Source organism: Littorina saxatilis, linkage group LG17, assembly GCF_037325665.1.
Source record: "Littorina saxatilis isolate snail1 linkage group LG17, US_GU_Lsax_2.0, whole genome shotgun sequence".
NCBI classification, from domain to species: Eukaryota; Metazoa; Mollusca; class Gastropoda; order Littorinimorpha; family Littorinidae; genus Littorina; species Littorina saxatilis.
This window is the reverse complement of record NC_090261.1, coordinates 6,420,096-6,445,934: the sequence shown is the minus strand read 5'-3', so window position 1 is coordinate 6,445,934 and position 25,839 is coordinate 6,420,096. Positions and strand designations below refer to the sequence as shown.

At 40.2% G+C, this 25,839-nt stretch overlaps 1 protein-coding gene across 3 annotated transcripts in view; it reads left to right on the top strand.

Moving 5' to 3' along the window:
• The first annotated feature begins 327 nt into the window (after positions 1-327).
• The window catches only part of LOC138953147 (protein O-mannosyl-transferase 2-like), a 31,260-nt gene continuing 5,748 nt past the window's right edge, over positions 328-25,839 (top strand). For all 3 annotated transcript variants that reach the window (XR_011451493.1, XR_011451494.1, XM_070324939.1), the window contains exons 1-18: positions 328-1,011; positions 4,587-4,671; positions 6,899-7,003; positions 7,587-7,695; positions 8,126-8,234; positions 8,967-9,032; positions 10,057-10,150; positions 11,771-11,877; positions 12,990-13,072; positions 13,421-13,530; positions 14,779-14,906; positions 16,390-16,468; positions 18,304-18,455; positions 22,658-22,746; positions 23,867-23,943; positions 24,423-24,494; positions 24,894-25,050; positions 25,598-25,738. Coding sequence is in view for 1 of the 3 variants with exons in the window: in XM_070324939.1 (XP_070181040.1) it covers positions 449-1,011; positions 4,587-4,671; positions 6,899-7,003; positions 7,587-7,695; positions 8,126-8,234; positions 8,967-9,032; positions 10,057-10,150; positions 11,771-11,877; positions 12,990-13,072; positions 13,421-13,530; positions 14,779-14,906; positions 16,390-16,468; positions 18,304-18,455; positions 22,658-22,746; positions 23,867-23,943; positions 24,423-24,494; positions 24,894-25,050; positions 25,598-25,738 (2,326 nt within the window). In the remaining 2 variants the exon portion in view is untranslated. The remainder of the gene's footprint in view (positions 1,012-4,586; positions 4,672-6,898; positions 7,004-7,586; positions 7,696-8,125; positions 8,235-8,966; positions 9,033-10,056; positions 10,151-11,770; positions 11,878-12,989; positions 13,073-13,420; positions 13,531-14,778; positions 14,907-16,389; positions 16,469-18,303; positions 18,456-22,657; positions 22,747-23,866; positions 23,944-24,422; positions 24,495-24,893; positions 25,051-25,597; positions 25,739-25,839) is intronic.

The following is a 25,839-nucleotide window of genomic DNA, read 5'->3' as shown; positions in this document are numbered from 1 at the left end:
GCATTTCCTACAGAAATTAGTGCGAATTAACAGACAATCACTGTCAACGATGATAATCAGAAACCGTACTACTATGCTGGGCATCATCTTTTTCAAATTTGTTTTTATGCTCCTCCGGGTTATACTGGAGTAAGTAAGGAAAACTTAGTGCAGTATATTTAATTTTTCAAGAATTTCTGGCCGTGCTCGTGCTCGTTTTCCTTCGCGCAGAACACCTCTGAGCTATAGTGGTTACAACCCTTCAATATCACCTCTTGCAGCCACGCCCACTTTTTGATGCGACTTGCATAGCAGGGGACGCTACTCTCGGCAATCAGAAAACTCAACATGGCGTAAAAATTGAAGCAATCGATATTAGTCTCGCTGTGTAGCTCAGCTGTCGGCCCTCTGGACTGTACATCAACAACCTGCAGGTGTGAGACGTCGGCAGGACTCTAGCCCAAGTGTCATGGAAACAGCGGAAGCGACGTTAAGAAAGAGAAAAGTGACAAAAGGCTGTTCGCGGGACGACTTGGCTCGCGCGAACACCAAAAGTTCACAGGCGGACATCGTCAGAGGGAAGCAGGGACAGGATCGCTTCGCGTCAGCTCCTCTGTCGTCTTCTCGGCTTTTGCACAACCGGTCCACGTCTAGTCCGACAACTTTTGTGGCGGAATCGCTCAAAATGAAGTCAAACGTTGCTCGAGAACTTTCCGGCGGTGCTGGCGACTGTGACAACGACAGAGAGTGTAAATCTGTAAATCACAGGGATTTGTCAGGAGCCAAATCCGGTTTGTCGGAAACCACAAAAAGTAACGATAAGACTATGGACTCAGAAAGTATTACAAAGCATGTAGACAGCTGTGAAAAAGATGCAGTGCCAAGTTCTTCAAATAAGACTGAATGTGAAAGCAAGAGGACAAAAGAAGAGGAAGCAAAAGACACAAGAATGTACTATGTGTGTTTGTTGTTTTTGACGCTTGTCGCTTTGTACATGAGACTCTACAACATTGAGGTTCCAGATCATGTTTGGTAAGAAACTTAATGGCTTTTTGTACACAGCTACATGGCTATTTGATAACTTACATGAGAGGTGCAGTACTTTTGAACTGTTTGAAAAGGATAATGAAACAGAAGGAGCAATTTTAAAAGTTCTTTAAGTGCTAGTGCTATCTTTTATTTGTTGAGCAGCCCTGAAAGTCCAACAAATGGTAAACTCGCCTTTGGCTATAGTAATTCTGAAAATGTACTAGCCAGATAGAAAACTTTACTAGCCAAACCAACAATTAATTTGTTTCAGCAACTATACTCGCATTTGGCGAGTAAATGAACATTTCTACTCGCCAGTTACATGTTTAAATACTCGCCACTTTCAGGCCTGTTGAGTAATCGCAAAATGCCTGCTTTTATGGTGACTGTTTTTAAGAGCAGATGAAAAGTGTATAAATTATACTAATTTGTTTCATAGCTAGTGGATTGGGAACTAACGAGTCGGTTAATTAAAGAGCCCCCGGCTGGCCAAGCTCAAGAAACACGCACAGTTCTATCACAGCTACAGCGCGGTTGCTCTCAAAATATAAATTCCCTTTTTGCTTGTTGTTTTTTTGGTCTCAGATGACTATTAACTCTTAGGCCAAAAAAAAAAAGGTCTGTTTACGGTAACATAGGGTGAAAAAATAGGGTCGGTAGGTCGGCTTTTTTTTTACATTTAGTCAAGTTTTGACTAAATGTTTTAACGTAGAGGGGGGAATCGAGACGAGGGTCGTGGTGTATGTGCGTGCGTGCGTGTGTGTCTGTGTCTGTGTCTGTGTGTGTGTGTAGAGCGATTCAGACTAAACTACTGGACCGATCTTTATGAAATTTGACATGAGAGTTCCTGGGTATGAAATCCCCGAACGTTTTTTTCATTTTTTGAATAAATGTCTTTGATGACGTCATATCCGGCTTTTCGTGAAAGTTGAGGCGGCACTGTCACGCCCTCATTTTTCAACCGAATTGGTTGAAATTTTGGTCAAGTAATCTTCGACGAAGCCCGGACTTCGGTATTGCATTTCAGCTTGGTGGCTTAAAAATTAATTAATGACTTTGGTCATTAAAAATCTGAAAATTGTAAAAAAAAAAAAAAAAAATTTATAAAACGATCCAAATTTACATTCATCTTATTCTCCATCATTTTCTGATTCCAAAAACATATAAATATGTTATATTTGGATTAAAAACAAGCTCTGGAAATTAAATATATAAAAATTATTATCAAAATTAAATTGTCCAAATCAATTTAAAAACACTTTCATCTTATTCCTTGTCGGTTCCTGATTCCAAAAACATATAGATATGATATGTTTGGATTAAAAACACGCTCAGAAAGTTAAAACAAAGAGAGGTACAGAAAAGCGTGCTATCCTTCTTAGCGCAACTACTACCCCGCTCTTCTTGTCAATTTCACTGCCTTTGCCATGAGCGGTGGACTGACGATGCTACGAGTATACGGTCTTGCTGAAAAATGACATTGCGTTCAGTTTCATTCTGTGAGTTCGACAGCTACTTGACTAAATGTTGTATTTTCGCCTTACGCGACTTGTTTCATTTTTTTTTTAATTTTTATTTTTTTAAATTTTTTTAAAAATTTTTTTCTTTCTTTTTTTCTCCCCTCTCTAGTTCACAGTTCATTTCTTCTCATCAATCCCTGTTTTTGCCCAACATAACTAAGATTATTGTTCAGGAATTTATAGCTGTAACTGTTTTAGTTTGTTTTAAAGTGTTCAATAAATATTATTAGGCAAGCTGTTGTTTTAAACTTTTAATGTATTGTTAATGTATACTAAAACTTGCTGAATAGGTACTGATAATTTTCACCCCATCCTTTTCATGACAACATTTATCAAGCTTTACAGCTAGCGGGTGGCGACCACCACTGCGTGCATCCATTTTGAAAGGAAGTAACACGAGTGATGACCCTTTACTCCTAACAGTACTTTGAGCTTACCTCCCTTCTGTCGTCTGCTGTTTGAGCGCAAACAGCTCTATTTTGGATGCGGTTTGTTTTTTTCAGACGATCCAAAAAAACGATTAGGGTCGGGCCTAAAAACTAGGGTCGGTCGGGTTACCGTAAACAAACATTTTTTTTATTTTTGCCTTACCAGTTCGGGGGTTTTAGGGCATATTTTACTGTGCTGTATTGGTGCCTACTTGCCGAGTGGCTATCTGGGGTCATATTCTAAATGAAATATAGAAAGTTATATATCAAATGAAAGGAAAATGAATAAGCTTTTCATATTTGCAAAGAGAATTGTGCTCTCTTTAAAGGTAAAAAAGGTTATGGGGGTGACAACATGATTTTTGTTGAAATTTGTACGCCCATTTTTTTGGAACACGTGACAAACACAAAGAAGAAATTTATTTTGTGTTCAGTTTATTTTAGATATGCTGCTAACAAGTCTGTTTGGCATTCATTTTACATAACATAGCAAAGTTTTATTGAGCTTTGCTGATAAACAAATAAGTTATTGTCACCTGAATACCCCCACCCAAATTTCAAAGTTGGACGTTTCATGACATACGCATGCCTAAGGCCAAAAAACCCAAATAGTCTGTTTATCTCGGCCGACCCTATTTTTTCGCGCGACCCTAGACGTTTTTTTGGCATTTGGGGGAAAAAAAGAAAAAAAAGTCCTTGTTTTTTGGCAAAATAACTTAATGTTTTTTTGAGAAAAAAAAGTCTTTGTTTTTTGGCAAAATAACTTTAAAATATGTTTATTTGGAGAAAAAAAAGTCCCGACCTACCAACCCTATTTTTTTGGCCTATGTTACCGTTAACAGACTATTTTTGTGTGTGTGCCTAATAATGCATTCCTATAACTAACTTATAACAAAAACCCAGCTTGTTTCTGTTATAAAGTGTGTCTAACATATGAGTTTATCCACTGTCCGACCCATCCAATGTATAATTATATAATAACCAATTTTTTTTGTCGATAATTAGATAATTGGTCAGTGGAAAACTACAGGGGGCGGGGCATCATAAGCTTGCTTATGATGGGTAAGGGAGCGAACTGGTAAGAGTTAATGGCTGTAAGTGTAACGCAGTCAGTAGTGCTACCGACCATTGTCATGACAGCTAGAGCCCTTCTTCTTCTTCTTCAGCGTTCCAGAATTGTCTGGTTACGTGTGAGCTCGTTTGCCCATTTGGGTTCCCTACACTATACTCTAAGAGCATAGTCAGCTTCACTCCGCTTTCGTTGAGTAGACATGCTGGGTATTTTCGTGTTTCCATAACCCACCGATCTCTGACATGGGTTACAGGATCTTTTCCGTGCGCACTTGGTCTTGTGCTTGCGTGTACACACGAAGGGGGTTAAGTCACTAGCAGGTCTGCACATAAGTTGACCTGGGAGATCGGAAAAATCTCCACTCTTAACCCACCAGGCGGCAGCGACCGGGATTCGAACTCACGACCTCCCGATTAGGAGGCCGACGTCTTACCACCACGCCACGGCGCCCGTCAGCTAGAGCCCAAGTTACATGAACACTGGATGCTTCTTTGTATAGTTTTCTTGCCCCTTACATCTTTTCAATCCTGCAATGTGTTTAAATGTACTTTGTTTCAGTTGGGATGAAACTCATTTTGGAAAAATGGGCAGCTGGTATATCAACAGAACTTTTTTCTTTGATGTTCACCCTCCCCTTGGAAAGGTAAGCACAACAGTGTATTTCATCATTCATGTTGGGAAAGGAAAATAAATCACTGAGATGTTTCTTTTGCATTATAAACCGGTTAATTTGATTTGATTGCGTGTAAATTATTGGTAGTGTGACGTACAGAACTGTAGCTTTGACAAATAAGATAAAGTGATTTATTACCATTAGTTATACACTCACAACTTAAATAAAATGTAAAACACATCAAATTACACAGGAAATAAAACTCACTCTCTCTCCGAGTCTGTAGCTGTCCACACCTCTTCTTTTTTTTCGGGGGGGGGGGGGGGGGGTCAGAGCTGACAGACAGGTCGAAGTGTAGCATTTGTCTTTCTCAGGGCTTATCCTTGACCAATAATCTTCTGAATAGCCAAGAGGCAAATTGGCTTTTGTACTACAATGCAAGCATTTCTGTCTGGGAGTAGAAGTTGAAACTGGATAGTCACTGCTGGTGTAGCCTTTCAGCATGGGCCAGCAAAACAATCACAGTAACTCATTGACTGTTGGCCACTTACATTTTCTTAGTTAAATAAATTATTATTGTGCGTTTTGTGAAAGTCATACACAGCTTGCTGTTAATTTTATTACATCCCTATTTTGGTGATGTAGTCACTATATTGGCTCGATCATCCTATAAACAGTGTGGAACTTTAAAGCATTCACACTTTCTTGTATTAAGACTTAGAAGAGGGTAGCGTTGCATACAGGTGTTACTGTACGTTGAGGATCCTTAAAGGCACAGTACGCCTCCCGTAAACCATCACAGATACTGTAAGGCTTTTACACACAGTACAAACACCCTTCCATTTGAACGCTCACTGAACGGGAACATCCTAGGTGCCCTACGTAAAGAGCGAGCAATTTTCAAAGAATTAATTTTGCGGATTGTCTCCTCAAAATCGGACCATGGTGCGTTTGGGCGCTAGACCTAACTTTTAAAATCTAAATGATAAATTGACAGCTTGTTACACAAACATTCTTAAATCATAAAATAATTCTTTTTTCATCAAGACAAGATCAGTACAATTCGAAGTTTTGAAAGTTTGAAAAAAGAAAATCAGGAAGCAGGGTCACGCAAGGTCGTGGTTCTCGTAGCAGACGACGGTTTATAGGCATCGCCAGTTCCTCTGAACAGTCAAAAACCATTGCTAGAGTTCTTGTGAATCACAGCCGTTTGTTTTGTATAGATTCAGAGGTACATAATAACGTGCTATTGCAGATAAGCTTACAGCGAGTCGCATTCAAATTACAAACTGACGACTACATTGTGAAAAAAGGAAACTGGATCACAAGGGTTCACGATGGCTCAGGGGTAAGATAAACCACGCAAAAATGAATTCTTTGAAAATTGCTCGCTCTTTACGGAGGGCACCTAGGATGTTCTCAAGCGGTGAGTGTTTAAATGAAAGGGTGTTTGTACTGTGTGTAAAAGCCTGACAGTATCTGTGATGGTTTTTGGGAGGCTTACTGTGCCTTTAAGTGCAAATCTGTCAGTTGTGTGCAGGTGTCATTGGTGTTCTCGGCCCTGTTCTTCTTTTCCTTTGCGTGTGCATGTATTGATTAAGTGATTATGTTTCTTACCGACGCAGGCTGCATAATTTATAAAGTTTTGCAGTGTCACGTGTGAGAGTCAAGCAATTTTGTAAGCTGCATAAATAATTATAAGCAGCTGCCTTTCGTTTGATCAGATTTTGTCAAAACGTTTTTGAGTGCAGTCCCTTGTTCTGTTGTACCCTTTGCCAGAGACACAATAATTTATCATCATGTCTTTTCAACTTTGACCCATTTTAGACCCGAGGATTTCATGTTAATGACACCGAGTGGTGTTGTTGATCATAGTACTCAAGTGCATATGTTGAAATTAAATTAAATAGATAGCGAGTCTGACCAGTTGCTCAAGGGATTCAAGAAATACTGTCAAATTTTTTTTCCACCCCTGAAGGTTTTTGAAAGATAATCAATCCTAAAGGATGTATGACTGAAAAGACAAAGAATAACGACCTTTTCGCACTAGTTCTCCGTGCCAGACCATCCTGGGGAAAAAAACATAAGAAAAAGGTAATGATGTCACAATTGCTTGCATAATACATGTCCTAACACATCGCTCAAATGTCTCTTGTCACGAAAGACATCCGCAGAGGATTTTTTGTTTATTTGTTTTTTGAGTCTTTAAGCTTGTTATGCATTTGATCGATTGTGTTTTTGTGTGTGTCTGTTCTAGATGATGGTAGGCTTGGCTGGTTACCTCACAGGCTACAATGGGTCTTTTCCTTTCGCCAAGCCAGGTGATGAATATGGCGATACCAACTATGTAGGCATGAGAGTTGTAAGTGCATTTCTTTGTATTGTTTTCTTCTGTCTTCAATCTGAAAAAAAATGTCATCATACATTTTCCTGACTGATAGTTGCTTCTTTCTTAATTAATTAAGCTGTATTCTTTGGTCATACCCCGGACATATGGTGCACTTAATATATACATTCTTTGGTAATATAGCCTTTATAGGCAAGATATTTTCTGCTGAGAAAGCACTCTAGAACCGTACAGTGGATTCTACCCACTGGACAAGATTGATTGGGGCTCAATAGTTGTTGCAAATAATACAATTGCTTGGTATATATATTGCAATATATGCAACACAGGTTATCCTCAAGCAAGCTACTACTGATTGTACCAAGTAGGTTTGCACAATTTTGATTAAAATGCTCAACTTTGAGATGTAAAAGTGACTGAAAGCACTGCCAGTCAGGCTCAGGTGTCTACATGTCTTACGGACAAGTGCTTGCATTTAATAAAAGTGAGCCTGTTCTATGACTGTGAGTGTCACTGCTTTTACTAATCCTAAGGAATAAGAAGGCGCCATGGGAGTTAAATGTTTCAGTAAAATGAATTGTTTCTGCTTGTGTTTCAGTTTTGTGCTTTGCTAGGTGCTGCGCTTGTTCCGATGGCCTATCAGTGCGTGTACCTGTTGACACAGTCTTTGGTGGCATCTATCTTTGCTGCTTCCTTCATTCTCTTCGGTAATATATATGATATTGCTTTGGAAGATGTAAAAAAAGCTTAATCAGTGTGTGTGTGTGTGTGTGTCTGTGAGAGGAGGGGGGGGGGGGGGGCGGGGCTCTTAATCATCAAACATCATGTGTCTGCAACAAACATGTATATCCACCAATGCTTTATGAACTATGTTTTAGATTTTTCAATTGGTGTTTGTCTATTCTTTTGATGAGCCCAAAAACAAGATTCATTCAAAGTACATGTAGCACTAAAAAGACACAGCAACAGGATAATTAAACTTGTTCACATACTTTTGTAAGCAAATTTTAGTTTGTCAGTTATCATAACATTATCTCTTAGTACTGATTTCGAGCCACTTGTTGTGATGAGATGTTCACTCAGACTTTGTTGCAATCGGATGAATTAACATCAACCTTTGACCTGATCTGGTTTCAGATACAGGGACCAGTACATTGTCTCGATACATCCTTCTTGACCCACCTCTGCTCTTTTTCATCATGGCAGCCACCTACTGTAACCTCAAGTTTCTCTCCTTCAGAGACAGGTAATGGAGTGCATTTATGAGTGTTGGAAAATCCTCTGTCCAAGTTGGGACATGAGAAATACACACGCTACATGAAAGGTGTTTGTGCATGTGGCCCATTCTCACGAAAAGAGTTCCACTGCAGTGGCACCCTTCGTTTATAAGACCTCCAAAAATCTGAGAGAACAATGTCTTAAATGGAGGTGCATTTTTAGACCTTTTGACCAGGAAATAAGATCAGCTAGGGTCCTGAATTGGGGCAAGGGTCAGTGTCCTTAAAGGAAGCTTCAATTGTACATTCAAATCTTTCATATCTGGAAAATGAACATTGCTGGCATGAAGAAGAAGAGATTTTACAGGTGTTACTGTGCTATATTTTTAGTTCATTCTTGTGAAGATTTATTCTGATCCTTGCTGACTGTAGTGTTCTTTTTTCCAACCAGACCTAACCAGCAGTTGTGAGATGTTGGTGTCCCCGTTGCATTATATCATTATGTGTCTATAAGAAGCAGTATTAAGACCAGATGTTTAAATTGTGGTGTCTTTTTACATTTTGTGTTTATGTGTCATATAAGCAGCAGTGCTGAGACCAGACGTTTTAATTGTGGTGTCCTGTTTATGTTAAATTTTTCCCTATTCATTTATGTATTTGTTGAATAATGACGAAAGAGGTGTGAGTTAAGCTGTTAACTTGCCGTCACTCCTAGTTCTTGTCCTACCCTTGTACAATGACTTATTTCTATCTTGTCTCAGGCCCTTCTCTATCAGCTGGTGGCTGTGGATGGCGCTCACAGGACTCAGTCTATCAGGTGCTATAGGGTGAGTCTCATCATATTTGGCATATGTCCCATCAGTGGGAAATTGGAGTCGCTAATCTTCCCAGTGGAAAGTTATAATATAGCAGCAACATCTAGAGTCCCTCTACCCAAGTGTGGTGTGTTCAGGTGTAATCTGATCAGCCACAGCTAGAGTCCCTTTACCCAAGTGTGGTGTGTTGAGGTGTAATCTGATCAGCCACAGCTAGAGCCCCTCTACCCAAGTGTGGTGTGTTTAGGTGTAATCTGATCAGCCACAGCTAGAGTCCCTTTACCCAAGTGTGGCGTGTTTAGGTGTAATCTGATCAGCCACAGCTAGAGTCCCTCTACCCAAGTGTGGTGTGTTTAGATGTAATCTGATCAGCCACAGCTAGAGTCCCTCTACCCAAGTGTGGTGTGTTTAGGTGTAATCTGATCAGCCACAGCTAGAGTCCCTTTACCCAAGTGTGGTGTGTTTAGGTGTAATCTGATCAGCCACCTGCACTTCTGGCAGAATGATTGAGGCATTTAACGTGCCCCAGTGGTGACGCAGGGGTGGGACATGGATACTGTCTCTGACACTGAATTCAGTGCTCTACCAACTGTCTGCTACCGGGCTCTTGTTTTTCCAAGTGTTTGAAAAATACAGATGTAACTGCACTATGATTGCATGCAAATGGGAAGCAGCTTTAGGATATCGGGTGAATAAGAAAACTTTTCTGCAATATAATCAGTTTTGATGATCAGGATAGCAGGGCAGTCTACATTATATGTGCCTATTGTGTGATTGCATTGCCAAAGAATATTGAAAACGAAAGAGATCCCGACTCACTAGTCAAGAACAGCACAATTTAAATGTTGCCAGTGAAGACTTTTTCTGGACAGCATTCAGTAAATGTAAGGATCTCTTGGGTGTCTACTCAGCAATCTAGATTGTAAAAGAGTGTTTGGAATGCTGTAGTTTACTTGCACGACTGTTTACAAAGGTTAGGTGTTCAGTTCAGTGCTTCTTCTCATGGGCTAAATGGATATGTATGGTATGTTTGCAGTGTGAAGTTTGTGGGTCTGTTCGTGGTGCTGCTGGTGGGTCTGTGGACTGCTGGGGATCTCTGCTGTCTGCTGTCTGATGTTTCTCTGTCATTGGTGAGTACAGTGGAACCCCCTTTAAAGACCTAAACAAATCAGAGAAAATTAGGTCTTAAAAAGGAGGGAGTCTTAAAAAGGATGGAGTCTTAAAAAGGAGGGAGTCTTAAAATGGAGTTGAATTTACAAAGGCTATAAACAGAAAGTTTAAGAAAAGAGGGTCTCAACAGACATGGGACTGGTCCGAATTTTATCGGAATTCCGATATTTTCCTTAACTCACAGACCATTCTTGAAATCGATGCAAATTCGTTGAGAAAAAAAAAGGGGGGGTGGGGGGTGGTGGTATGAACCGTTCAGCTGAAGCTGTCTGCGTCTGAAGTCAGTGCATTCGCACCCCAGCACTCGCGTGAACCCATAGCAGTATCATGGGTCGCGTTTGATTGGCTGTCGATCTCCGACGATTATCGCCCAGGCTTAATTATTCACCGATGGCAGTTTGCGGGTTGTTTTGATTGACTGCCGATCTCCAAACGCCGAAGGTGAAAAATGTAGCATCATGGCGTCTGGATTCCGTATTGTTTTGTCGGCTGTGGAAGCTCTTACGATCGACGACCAAAGTGTGAAAAACAAGTGGAAAGCCAACTGGCTGTCAGAAGAAGTGACTGTCATTATCAACAAGAAAGAAAGGCGCCAGCTCATTGGCGACAGTATCGCCAAGATATCCATTCCCGGTCAGGCCGTGTGCACGTGGTGCGACAACGGCCACTGCGTGGTGAAATACGGACTTGGTGGAAAAAATGTGTTGGTTCTGAAAGTTTTCAAGTAAGTTTTGTGTGTGTGTGATTGTTATAAATTACACTTTTGTTTAAAATGCTAAAACATATTATTCTTGTGGTTTTTATGGCTTTTTAAAAAGGCATGATCTAATTTTTTGCTATCAGGAGAGGCCCCAAAATGGCCTTTATAATTCAAACATTCATTTTCCGTCAGGGGGGCTTTGCTCCCCTGAACCCCCTACCGGGGCGTTGCTCCTGGACCCCGGCTTAGTTTCCTACTTTTGGAACATTTGCTGGTCTCATGTCTGTCTCAAAAGAGAGGGAGTCTTACATTGGAGGGTCTTAAAAGGGGGGTTCCACTGTATTGTCTGGCTGGTTGTCTGGCTGATTGTCTGGCTGATTGTCATCTGTTGGTATTATTTTGCAACAATGTTGTCATTTTGCCTCCAGTGTTACCTTAGAAGGGGCAGCATCCAGAAATAAGTGATCATCTATCATGATTGTTTCCCCTTTGGGCGGTCGTTAGAGACAGTTTTGACTGTACTTACTTTGCTTGTGCTATGACTGTAATCTAATGTTTTTTAATTGATTTTTCTCCAAGTGAACAGTTTGGTTTCGAATGTGTGAGACAGCTGTAAATACTGATGCTGTGACTAATTATTTTTTCTTTTTTTTTCTTTTTCTTAATGGACAGTTAGGGTTTGAATGTGCGTGACACCTGTAGCCTCTTTCAAGCCTGTTAGCTTCTGTCCCTTCAAATGACGTGTACTGTAATAGAGAAGTTTACTGCGTGTGCAGATCTGTATAGATACATGAGGTGATGCTGGCTGGTGTGTTAATATGTATGAGGTGTGATCATGCGGGTGAAAACGAGCTTTGATCTTTTGCTCTGTTGTTTTCAGAGTCAAGTGGCGAAACACCTGTGTGCCAGAGCGTTGTGCCTTATTGTGGTTCCTGTGGTGTGCTACGTCTGTTACTTCTATGTCCACTTCAAGGTGCTCAATCACAGGTAAGGACTGCATGTAACTTTAAACCAAGATTGTTCTCAGTACAGTGGAACCCTCCTTTGAGGACTGCATGTAACTTTACACCAAGATTGTTCTCAGTACAGTGGAACCCTCCTTTGAGGACTGCATGTAACTTTACACCAAGATTGTTCTCAGTACAGTGGAACCCCCCTTTGAGGACTGCATGTAACTTTACACCAAGATTGTTCTCAGTACAGTGGAACCCTCCTTTGAGGACTGCATGTAACTTTACACCAAGATTGTTTTCAGTACAGTGGAACCCTCCTTTGAGGACTGCATGTAACTTTACACCAAGATTGTTCTCAGTACAGTGGAACCCTCCTTTGAGGACTGCATGTAACTTTACACCAAGATTGTTCTCAGTACAGTGGAACCCTCCTTTGAGGACTGCATGTAACTTTACACCAAGATTGTTCTCAGTACAGTGGAACCCTCCTTTGAGACCCCCCAGTGTAGGACTTCCTCCCTTTTAAGACCCTGTTTTTTCAAACTTAAATTCTGTTTATAACCTGTGTAAATGTCCCCCATTTTAAGACTCCCTCCTTTTTAAGACCTTATTTTCTCAGATTGTTTAAAGATCTTAGAAGTGAGGTTTCACTGTACAGTATTGGTGTTAACCGGTAATTACGGGTATTTTACCGGTTAAAATAAGAAAATACCGAAGCAGTGGTAAAAAAAAAAAAACCAGTACTCTGAGTTAGACTCTTACTGGTTCCAATGCCCAGACTACCGTTTTTTTCTGGACAGTTTGCATCATAAAAGTTTGCGTACCGGTTTGAAATAATACTAGCCCCATCACTGCTGTCGTACTCCTTTGTTCTCAGTCTATGGAGCACGTATCTTCTTCCAATCCTCCTGAAATGCTCAGCCAGTATCCAGTCAGACATGTTCAATATGTGAAGGCCCATAACACTGTCAAGAATATAAAGATGAGAAAATTCAGAAATGGGTAGAATTTAATTTTTTTTCATCTTATTTTCTAAATTAAATAAAGACCGAAAGATCAGCTGCTTTGAAGAAATTCGTACATTTACGTGCATTTTTTTTTTCTCACAGTTGTCAAGAAATGTATATGTATGTTTTGATTTTTCAGTGGCAATGGAGATGGCTTCTTCAGTTCAGCTTTCCAGTCTCAACTCATAGGAAACAGACTGTACAATGTCAGCATGCCACAACGTGAGTCAGATGGGTGTGATTTCAAGCACTTCTACCACCAGCTTGACAATTAACGACAACAGCAAAAACAAATTTGAAATAATAAATGACAGATTAAAAGAAACGAGCAAAAAATAACGGTGGAAAGATGAATAAAGGAAGACAGATGCAAGGGTCAGGATGGTGTGGTAACATCACGAAGTGACATCTGGGCGATTTTCCGTGTGTGTGTGTGTGTGCGCGCTCATGTGTAAGATGGATTTGGGAGAAGAAAAAGAACAGCAACAGCTTTGAATGAAAAATAAATGTCAAGTTTTACCTGCTGAAAAGAAAATAATTGTGTCTCTTAAATCCTCTTGTTGGTTTCAGATGTGGCGTTTGGCAGCCTAATCACACTGAAACAACGGAGAACGGGTGGTGCATACCTCCACTCCCACCCTCACCTGTACCCAGAGGAGGTTGGGCCTAGACAGCAGCAGGTGAACAACTATCTCATTACAGTGGAACCCCCCTTTTTATTTCAGACCCCCAAATTTAAGATTTCCCCCTTTTTAAGACTGTGATTTTTTTTTTTTTAAAGATTCTCTGTTCATGATCTCTGTAAATTCAACTCCATTTTAAGACTCCCTCCTTTTTAAAGACCTTAGTTTTTTTGAGATTTGTTAAGTCTTATAAGGTTTCACTGTATTTGAGCAAACCCAACAATCCAAGTACATTTTACATGTTCTTCTTTTCATCCATTATTATTTGTCTGTTGGATTGGATTGGATTGGATTGGATTGGATAAGATTTACAGTCCAGTGAGGTTACCCTCATGGAAATTCGGGCTGCTTTCTCCCCGGGGAAAGCGAGCTGCCATACATACGGCGCTACCCATATTTTTTTTTTTCCTGCATGCGTGTATTCATGTTTCCTGAGACTTAATGCCGTGTGAGATGGAATTTTTTTACTTTTTATTCCAAGTCCCACGGGTATTTGATGGACATTTTTATCTATGCCTATACAATTTTGCCAGGAAAGACCCTTTTGTCAATCGTGGGATCTTTAACGTGCACACCCCAATGTAGTGTACACGAAAGGACCTCGGTTTTTCGTCTCATCCGAAACATGGTACAGTTGTGTACCATGTTCAAAGATAAATAGATTGATGTTCTAATAAATGTTTCTTTTTGCCTCTGGTTAAGATGTTAATCTCGTTGAAGTTGTTCTTCCAAGCATTACGTAAAGAAGAGCTGAAAAGATGATATATCTGAGGTTAACAGATTATATTATGCGCGAAAAGGTATGTATACACATTGATTTTCTGAATGTAATGAAAAAATCTGTATCTGGTTGAGCAGGAGCTATCTACAGTTACAGTTATTCCCCTTCGTATGTTCACACAAGCACAAGACCAATAGGTGCGCATGGAAAATATCCTGTAATCCATATCAGAGTTCGGTGGGTTGTAGAAACATGAAAATACCCAGCATGCTTCCTTTAAAAGCGGCGTATGGCTGCCTCAATGGCAGGGTAAAAACGGTCATACACATCAAAATCCACTCGTGCAAAAACACGAGTGCAAGTGGGAGTTTCAGCCCACGAACGCAGAAGAAGAAGAAGAAGGGACAGTCTTATACATATTTTGTTGTTTGTAAGTTGATTTTATTCCTTAAAAGGGTTTTGAAAAATAATGTGCCCAACTGTAACATTTTTAACTCGATGCATTTTTAACTGGGCTCGTCCAGGTGACTACATACAGCCATAAAGACGAGAACAACGTGTGGAAGTTGAAACCAGCAGACCGTGACGTGGATGGAGATGAACCCGTTGTGCTTGTCAAAAATGGAGACCTCATACGTCTGGAACATGTGTCGTAAGTATTGCCATCTCACTGAATCCTCTACTTAAACGAGATAGCTTGTGCATGTGTTGTTAGTATTGCCATCTCACTGAATCCTCTACTTAAAGTAGGTAGCTTGTGCATGTGTCGTTAGTAACTTAAAGTAGATAGCTTATGCATGTGTCGTTAGTAACTTAAAGTAGATAGCTTGTGCATGTGTCGTTAGTATTGCTATCTCACTGAAACCTCTACAGTAGATAGCTTGTGCATGTGTCGTTAGTATTGCCATCTCACTGAATCCTATACTTAAAGTAGATAGCTTGTGCATTTGTCGTTAGTATTGCCATCTCACCGAATCCTATACTTAGCGTAGATAGCTTGTGCATTTGTCGTTAGTATTGCCATCTCATTGAATCACTGGGCCAAGCATTCAAGCCGAGCATCTGTCTCCAGGGCACAAAGCCTTGTTATAGTAGAAGGACACAGAGGTAAATTTAGCGTCGCCAGCAACACCGGATGTAGTCCAGACATGAAAAAAACAGAGCTACATCTGTCTCGCCCCGCAAACTAGCCGAAGGTTGCCCTTAAAGTGGTTCAAAAGCTGTGACTATTTGTGAGTTGTCTTGAAACAGCTGGTGCATCTTGAAATATAAGACAGGCTTTGTCGCTAGATTGTTTTTCAGATTTGCAAAGTACATGCTACTGTTTAAGTCTCATCAGTGCTGCCTAAGTGCGAGTGATTTAAGACAGTATAGTAGAGTGGAACCCCCCTTTTAAGACCTACAACATTCTGAGAAAATCAGGGGGAGTCTTAAAACTGGAGATACATTTACAAATGTTAAGAACGAAGATACGGAACTCCCACTGATATTATAATAATGTTTGACAAAGAGAAACAAATACGAAACGTAGAATAGTGTATCATATATACTTCTTTTCTGGCTTCCCTCACCGCCCCCTCTTTCTTTCGTTTCGCTAAAAGGAGAACGGTACCGGGGTAAAGGCGGAACTTACATTGTTACACTAAACACCACTTGTATGAAAAGAGAACTGTTACTAAGAAAACTTTAGCACGCTTACAATTTGCTTTTCCTCTTACTTATTGTGATTGTTACTATGTTAACTCCATCATGACACCGCCACAAACAACACCTAAGTCAACCCAAACACAGACATATGTAAGACAATAACCAACATTAAAGATGCAAGATTTTGTCCATTGTAGAAAACCACATACAATTGATAAATTTATAAAACGCCAATGAAGAAGGACGCTCAGCTGTAGAGAGAAAGAAAGAAAGAAGAGAAAAGGAAGAAAAAAAAAAGAAACAAAAAAAGAAAAAAAAGAGAAAAAAAAAAGAAAAAAATTAGGATTTCATTCTTTTCATTTATTTTTCAGCTTGAAGCGGACTGCATGCAACTGAGGCAAAAAAAAAAAAAAAAGAGAAAAAGAAAAAAAGAAAAAAAAAAAGAACGAAGATCTGAAAAATCAAATGTGATTGATTTAACATTTCAGAACAAGGCGTAACTTGCACAGTCACAAGGAACCTGCCCCGCTCAGTAAAAGACATTTCCAGCTGTCGGGCTATGGGGTGGTAAGTTTTGTGTGTTTCTTTCTTTCTGTCTTGCTCTGTCTCTAAGAAATACACATGCTTTTCAAGGCTTTCTTTAATTTATTCTTGTTCAGCTGTGAAAAACTAGCAAGACTGACTGGAAATAATCCCAAATCAGTGTGTTTTTATGTCAGATATATTTTGTGTTGAAAACAGGGGGGGGGGTGGGGGGGGGGGAAGAGGTATGAACGCTTCAGCTGTATTTTACTAATGGTTAAAAGCGTGAGCTTAACGTGTGTTTCAGAATGGTTCTGGTGACACTTACACATTAACATGCTTCCATTTGAAACTCCGAGGTCGTCATCGTGGATTGACGCCCGACCAAAGCTAATTGAAGCCCGACGGAACGAAGCGACGGAGGGCTTCAATTAGACTTTGGGAGGGCGTCAATCCACGATGAAGACCGAGAAGTTTCAAATGGAAGCATGTTAATGTTATTGTAATTTAATTTGACGATGATCTCTTTCCTGCTTTCATGCGATGGTTCTGTTCTGTTCACACACTACTTTCAGTCCACCTACCTGCAAGGGTCAAGTACCAGGAAATATGTCTCTGTATTCCTATCTTATCACTCTGCTCCTGTTTTGTTTTCTTTCACATACATTTTCCCTTCTTTTTTGACAGGTTTCTGGACAGCAAACTCTAAAACAAATTCTTTTCATCACAAAAGCGATCTTTGGAATTGACTGACGTAGTCCGGAAGAATTCATGCATCAACTTACGTCACGTATTCGACATCATCCCTTCGCATACCTTATGGTCTCGGTATTTCGTTGGCCTTCATATTTCCTACTTGTAAAATGACCCTCAAAGCTAACCGAGGCTAGTTTAGGTTGTATCAATGCTCCTCGCCAGCAGGTGGTTAATGGCTTTTTTAGCGAGTGATTATCGACAATTAATGACCGGTAATTTTTAATGAGTTGGGGCATTCTGACCAATCACAGGATCTGTTTCATTAAAACGCCAACTTGATTGAATTACAATTACACATTAACATGCTTCCATTTGAAACATCGAGGTCTTCATCGGGGATTGACGCCCGACCAAAGGTAATTGAAGCCCGACGGAGCGAATCGCTCGGGCTTCAATTAGACTTTGGGAGGGCGTCAATCCTCGATGAAGACCGAGAAGTTTCAAATGGAAGCATGTTAATGTTATTGTAATTCAATCTGATGACGATCTCTTTCCTGCTTTCATGCGATGGTAAACAGACAGAATTGGTTCTGTTCTGTTCACACACTACTTTCAGTCCACCTACCTGCAAGGGTCAAGTCCCAAGAAATATGTCTCTGTATTCCCATCTTATCACTCTGCTCCTGTTTTGTTTTCTTTCACACACATTTTCCCTTCTTTTTTTTTGACGGGTTTCTGGACAGCAAACTCTAAATTATAAAGCAAATTATTTTCATCACAAAAGCGATCTTTGGAATTGACTGACGTAGTCCGGAAGAATTCATGCATCAACTTACGTCACGTATTCGACGTCATCACTTCGCATACCTTATGGTCTCGGTATTTCGTTGGCCTTCATATTTCCTACTTGTAAAATGACCCTCAGATCTAACCGAGTCTAGTTGAGGCTGTATCAATGCGCCTCGCCAGCAGGTTGTTAATGGATTTTTTAGCGAGTTGTTATCGACAATTAATGACCGGTAATTTTTAATGAGTTGGGGCATTCTGACCAATCACAGGATCTGTTTCATTAAAACGCAAACTTGATTGAATTACAATATTGGTTAAAAGCATGAGCTAAACGTGTTTCAGAATGGTTCTGGTGACGCTAATGGTTAAAAACAAGAGCTTAACGTGTGTTTCAGAATGGTTCTGGTGACGCTAATGACGTGTGGCTGGTGGAGATAGTGGGAGCACCGCAGGGAGCACCGGTTCAAACAGTGCGCTCCCAAATACGTCTTGTGCACTACTATGTGAGATGCGCGCTTTTCTCCCACGACAAGAAGCTACCCAAATGGTAGTTGTTTTGCAAGCGTTGTACTTTTTGGAGGAGAAGGGGTGTGTGTGTGTGTGTGTGTTTACAATGCTTAGCCATTGAGACATTTCCACATGGTTACTATCTGCAGCAGTGATTGCTTGGCATTATTTTTCCGTTCTTGTTAATTTATAGGTTTGTTTACGTGAGGATTTTATTTATTTATTTATTTACGAGGATTTATATCGCGCACGTATCTCACCACACAAGGCGACTCAAGGCGCATGTTACCTAGTAATGCCGTGTGAGATGGAATCTTTTACACAATATATTACACAGGATATTTGTGTAATTTAATTGTCAGCAAGTTGCTTGGGTCTTGTCGTGATGACTTTAAATTGTCAGCATGCACATGGGACCTGTGAGACAGCTGCTTCAAAGGTCCTGTTATGTCTGTATTGTGAGCTATGCAAAGCTGTTGCTGTTGTTGCTGTTGGGTGTACCCGCACTTAGCACTTGCAGGCCTCAGCGTACAGAGAGGTTTGATCATTAGCCATCGCAGACGCACAGGCTCCTTCAACACTCCTGTCGGGGCTTTAAATGATGGTAAAACATGGGCCTAGGGTCAGTGATGGCAGGAATCCATACTGATTTGGGGTGTAGTGTGTAACTTCTGTAAGAAAGCTTTTCAAATCTGTGTGTAGTGGAACCCCCTTTTAGGCCCAAAAAAAAAGGTCTGTTTACGGTAACCTGACCGACCCTAGTTTTTAGGCCCGACCCTAATCTTTTTTTTGGATCGTCTGAAAAAAAAAAAAAAACGCATCCAAAATAGAGCTGTTTGCGCTCAAACAGCAGACGACAGAAGGGAGGTAAGCTCAAAGTACTGTTTATAGTTATGTTGGGCAAAAACAGGGATTGATGAGAAGAAATGAACTGTGAAACATCATAGAGAGGGGAGAAAAAAAAATGGAAAAAATGAAAAAAAAAATAAAAATAAAAAAGCCGACCTACCGACCCTATTTTTTCACCCTATGTTACCGTAAACAGACCTTTTTTTTTTTTTGGCCTTAAGACCCTGTTTTTTCTTTTTTCCGGTTCATAACCTCCGAAATTTTACCCCCTATTGTAAGACTCCCTCCTTTTTAAGACCTGATTTTCTCAGATGTTTGGAGGTCTTAAGAGGCCGGGGGGGGGGGGGGGGGGTCCCCTTTTTATTTGGCCAGTATTGTAAAAAGAAAAGGAGAAACGTAAGGTAAGGGAATAAGCATGGGCATGAAATCATCTACCTTCTGTCTGTAGACATTCAAAACTTTGAGTTTAAACATTTCTTGCTACTGCTGTTTGCACTATATCTTCTGCAAAGGCATTCAAAACCTTGAGTTTAAACATTTCTTGCTACTGCTGTTTGCACTATATCTTCTGCAAAGGCATTCAAAACCTTGAGTTTAAACATTTCTTGCTACTGCTGTTTGCACTATATCTTCTGCAAAGGCATTCAAAACCTTGAGTTTAAACATTTCTTGCTACTGCTGTTTGCACTATATCTTCTGCAAAGGCATTCAAAACCTTGAGTTTGAACATTTCTTGCTACTGCTGTTTGCACTATATCTTCTGCGAAGGCATTCAAAACCTTGAGTTTAAACATTTCTTGCTACTGCTGTTTGCACTATATCTTCTGCGAAGGCATTCAAAACCTTGAGTTTAAACATTTCTTGCTACTGCTGTTTGCACTATATCTTCTGCGAAGGCATTCAAAACCTTGAGTTTAAACATTTCTTGCTACTGCTGTTTGCACTATATCTTCTGCGAAGGCATTCAAAACCTTGAGTTTAAACATTTCTTGCTACTGCTGTTTGCACTATATCTTCTGCGAAGGCATTCAAAACCTTGAGTTTAAACATTTCTTGCTACTGCTGTTTGCACTATATCTTCTGCAAAGGCATTCAAAACCTTGAGTTTAAACATTTCTTGCTACTGCTGTTTGCACTATATCTTCTGCGAAGGCATTCAAAACCTTGAGTTTAAATATTTCTTGCTACTGCTGTTTGCACTATATCTTCTGCAAAGGCATTCAAAACCTTGAGTTTAAATATTTCTTGCTACTGCTGTTTGCACTATATCTTCTGCGAAGGCATTCAAAACCTTGAGTTTAAATATTTCTTGCTACTGCTGTTTGCACTATATCTTCTGCGAAGGCATTCAAAACCTTGAGTTTAAATATTTCTTGCTACTGCTGTTTGCACTATATCTTCTGCAAAGGCATTCAAAACCTTGAGTTTAAACATTTCTTGCTACTGCTGTTTGCACTATATCTTCTGCAAAGGCATTCAAAACCTTGAGTTTAAACATTTCTTGCTACTGCTGTTTGCACTATATCTTCTGCAAAGGCATTCAAAACCTTGAGTTTGAACATTTCTTGCTACTGCTGTTTGCACTATATCTTCTGCGAAGGCATTCAAAACCTTGAGTTTAAACATTTCTTGCTACTGCTGTTTGCACTATATCTTCTGCGAAGGCATTCAAAACCTTGAGTTTAAACATTTCTTGCTACTGCTGTTTGCACTATATCTTCTGCGAAGGCATTCAAAACCTTGAGTTTAAACATTTCTTGCTACTGCTGTTTGCACTATATCTTCTGCGAAGGCATTCAAAACCTTGAGTTTAAACATTTCTTGCTACTGCTGTTTGCACTATATCTTCTGCGAAGACATTCAAAACCTTGAGTTTAAACATTTGTTGCTACTGCTGTTTGCACTATATCTTCTGCGAAGGCATTCAAAACCTTGAGTTTAAACGTTTCTTGCTACTGCTGTTTGCACTATATCTTCTGCGAAGGCATTCAAAACCTTGAGCTTAAACATTTCTTGCTACTGCTGTTTGCACTATATCTTCTGCGAAGGCATTCAAAACCTTGAGTTTAAACATTTCTTGCTACTGCTGTTTGCACTATATCTTCTGCGAAGGCATTCAAAACCTTGAGTTTAAACATTTCTTGCTACTGCTGTTTGCACTATATCTTCTGCGAAGGCATTCAAAACCTTGAGTTTAAACATTTCTTGCTACTGCTGTTTGCACTATATCTTCTGCGAAGGCATTCAAAACCTTGAGTTTAAACATTTGTTGCTACTGCTGTTTGCACTATATCTTCTGCGAAGGCATTCAAAACCTTGAGTTTAAACGTTTCTTGCTACTGCTGTTTGCACTATATCTTCTGCGAAGGCATTCAAAACCTTGAGTTTAAACATTTCTTGCTACTGCTGTTTGCACTATATCTTCTGCGAAGGCATTCAAAACCTTGAGTTTAAACATTTCTTGCTACTGCTGTTTGCACTATATCTTCTGCGAAGGCATTCAAAACCTTGAGTTTAAACATTTCTTGCTACTGCTGTTTGCACTATATCTTCTGCGAAGACATTCAAAACCTTGAGTTTAAACATTTGTTGCTACTGCTGTTTGCACGACCAGGGGCTGGGAAGGCATTCAAAACCTTGAGTTTAAACATTTGTTGCGACTGCTGTGTGCACGACCAGGGGCTGGGAAGGCATTCAAAACCTTGAGTTTAAATATTTCTTGCTACTGCTGTTTGCACGACCAGGGGCTGGGAAGGCATTCAAAACCTTGAGTTTAAACATTTGTTGCGACTGCTGTTTGCACGACCAGGGGCTGGGAAGGCATTCAAAACCTTGAGTTTAAACATTTGTTGCGACTGCTGTTTGCACGACCAGGGGCTGGGAAGGCATTCAAAACCTTGAGTTTAAACATTTCTTGCTACTGCTGTTTGCACTATATCTTCTGCGAAGGCATTCAAAACCTTGAGTTTAAACATTTCTTGCTACTGCTGTTTGCACGACCAGGGGCTGGGAAGGCATTCAAAACCTTGAGTTTAAACATTTGTTGCGACTGCTGTTTGCACGACCAGGGGCTGGGAAGGCATTCAAAACCTTGAGTTTAAACATTTGTTGCGACTGCTGTTTGCACGACCAGGGGCTGGGAAGGCATTCAAAACCTTGAGTTTAAACATGTCTTGCTACTGCTGTTTGCACGACCAGGGGCTGGGAAGGCATTCAAAACCTTGAGTTTAAATATTTCTTGCTACTGCTGTGTGCACGACCAGGGGCTGGGAAGGCATTCAAAACCTTGAGTTTAAACATTTCTTGCTACTGCTGTGTGCACGACCAGGGGCTGGGAAGGCATTCAAAACCTTGAGTTTAAACATGTCTTGCTACTGCTGTGTGCACGACCAGGGGCTGGGAGCAGCTGGAGGCAACCTGTAACACCAACACTCGTGACCAGAGAAGTCGCTGGAACGTGGAAGAAGTGCGCGATGCCAGATGTAAGCTTTGGTTTTGGGAGCAGCTCAGAAGGGGAATCTTGCATAATGTGACTTTTATTACAGTGGCAGATTGTTATTTTGAAGAAAAAATTTTTAATCATGTGTTATTAGTTAATTTTTTTTTTTAAGTACAGTAACTGTTGGTAGAAGTTTTTTTTTACAAGTTTTATTCAATTTAGATTTTAATCCAAGGGGGCTTTGAAGCAATGTTGGCATTTATGTAAGTGTGGCATTAATAGTTTGCAATTTTCTTGTCTCATGTTCATTTAACAGCCACTTGGGAAGTCTGTTGTTTCATGCTTCTAAATAATAAACTGAAATTGTTTGGGTTCTCTTAAAGAATGAATCATAACTGTCCTATCATTTTAGAATAGAGAGCGTTAAAAAGTACATCTATCAGCATAAAAACAACAAGAAAGGTATGGTATTGGAATGTCACAAATTAAACGTTCCAATGGGCGGGGATGTAGCTCAGTCAGGGCGGGGATGTAGCTCAGTCAGGGCGGGGATGTAGCTCAGTCAGGGCGGGGATGTAGCTCAGTCAGGGCGGGGATGTAGCTCAGTCAGGACAGGGATGTAACTCAGTCAGGGCGGGGATGTAGCTCAGTCGGTAGCGCGCTGGATTTGTATCCAGTTGGCCGCTGTCAGCGTGAGTTCGTCCCCACGTTCGGCGAGAGATTTATTTCTCAGAGTCAACTTTGTGTGCAGACTCTCCTCGGTGTCCGAACACCCCCCGTGTGTACACGCAAGCACAAGACCAAGTGCGCATGAAAAAGATCCTGTAATCCATGTCAGAGTGTGGTGGGTTATAGAAACACGAAAATACCCAGCATGCTTCCTCCGATGGCTGCCTAAATGACGGGGTAAAAAACGGTCATACACGTAAAATTCCACTCGTGCAAAAAACACGAGTGTACGTGGGAGTTTCAGCCCACAAACGCAGAAGAAGAAACGTTCCAATAACATTCCGTCCTTGTTTTTTTTATTCTGAATTTTGAAACATCGGCAGTGATTTTGTTTTTGGATTTGTTCATGTACCAGCACTTTCGAATTTTCTTTTAAAAAGTGTGAGGAATTACATTCTAGATCTTGATCCATGTGTGTTTGCCATTTCTTTCAGTGCCAAACGTCAGTTTTGAGCTGTATTCACCATCTTTTGTGGAGAAGTTCTTGGAGAGCCATGCTGTTATGACACAGGTTGGTGAACAAAACGAAAACTATGAAAATAAATGCAATACATACATCAGAATGATACTGGGTAAAGTATACTGGAATCCAAATATTCTGAAACTCAAGGGAATGATACTGGATTAGGGCTAGTCATATCAACAGAGTTTCACAGGATATGTCACAAACAGAGAAGACGCCTTGAGTGAAAATAAAGGTGCCCTAAACAGGGAAAAGCTAAAAACTCAGTATGATATGTAAGTGTAATATAACTCTCGATTTCTGTTGTAAAAAATGTCATTGGTTCTAGTGTATTTTATTTACAGCGCAAAAACCTAAGCTCAAGTCATACAAATTCATGAATGAACTTCGCTTGGTAAGATTCGCATTTTGAAAAATTGAACTTTCCAAGCTATAGTTTAACGCCTATTCCTCTCAGGTTTGCCTGTGTATTTTACAGCAAACGTTTAAAATACTGTAAATTATCTAATAATAAATATTCCTTGCAGGGAAACAGTGGGCTGAAACCCAAAGAAGGTGAAATAACATCCAGGCCCTGGCAGTGGCCAATCAACTACAGAGTGAGTACATGGAAGTTGATGACTAGTCGGTAGTGTAGATATTTTCTTCTTTGTGAGAATTTGAATGAAGAAGAGAATAGTCTCTGAGCAGGGTTATTGTTATCCTTGGTGGTATTGTTATTGATGATAAGATGCATTAGTTCAGCATAGGAACAGTTTTTGTTCTGGGCACTTACCATCTTTATCATTCTTTTTGTGATGATTCAATCTCCTTTGTTTCTGTATTTTATTTTTAATTCTAAGGACTGAATTTTGACTTGAAATTTACTTCATAAAAGATAATTGGCTGATTTAGTGAATTAGTGAGTTAACACCGTTCTCTTGGCATTGCTTGCTGTCAGAATTTTTGTTTATTTGTTGTTTTGTTTTGTCCCTCAACTCTACTTTGTCATGCTGCAGGGTCAGATATTCTCAGGCAAAGACCACCGTGTGTACTTGCTGGGCAACCCTGTGTTGTTCTGGGCGGCTCTAGTCCTCAAGGGAATCTTCCTCATCTGCTGCACTGTGCATGCCGTCAAGAAGAAGAGAAACGTCCGTATGCACCCTGCCATAGCAGGTAAGTTTTAGAGTGTATGTGAAGGAACTTCACTATGAAAAGTAAGGACACATTCGTGTTAGCCTAGTTGTACACTGTCACTATTGCCATCACTCTAGTGCCTTCATTAGATCTCGAGGTTAATAGGGATACGTAACTTATTCCAGTTCTAAAGTTATTGACAAAGTGTGTGACGCACAATAACTTTCTTTCGATTCAGATTTACTTTTAAGTGCAGTCTAGTCAAAGGATAGGAAAAAAGCCCTTACATTGTCACAAGATTATCTTGCATGCCTTGCATGTGAATGAAACCAATAGATGAATGCTTCTGAGTGCATACAGCATGGGGGGCTTAGTGACTTAATCGCTGTGCTAGGTTGCAGTCAATATTTTTAATAACCTGGACAAATTCATTAGACTGAATGAAGCATTTTTTTTAGTCTGTCATAAGAAGTATGATATATACATAATGTAATTTTTTCTTGCCTTGATCACCTTTTTTCCCCCAGAAAGATAGAGAAAAAGCATGGAGCTATTCATCATCGTTTGTTTTCTTGTTTTCGATCAGACTACAGTGACAAGATGTTTGGCGTAGCGTGGTGGCTGCTGCTAGGCTGGGGCCTGCACTACCTGCCGTTCTGGGGAATGTCGCGTGTGCTCTACTTTCACCACTACTTCCCCGCCTTCCTCTTCAGTGCCATGTTTTGCGGTCAGTTCAATAACTTCATGCACTTTTGTTTTGTTTTACTCTTTGTTCGCCAGAACTAGCCCAAATAATGTTTGGGAGGAGAGTGGTATTTTGCTGTTGGT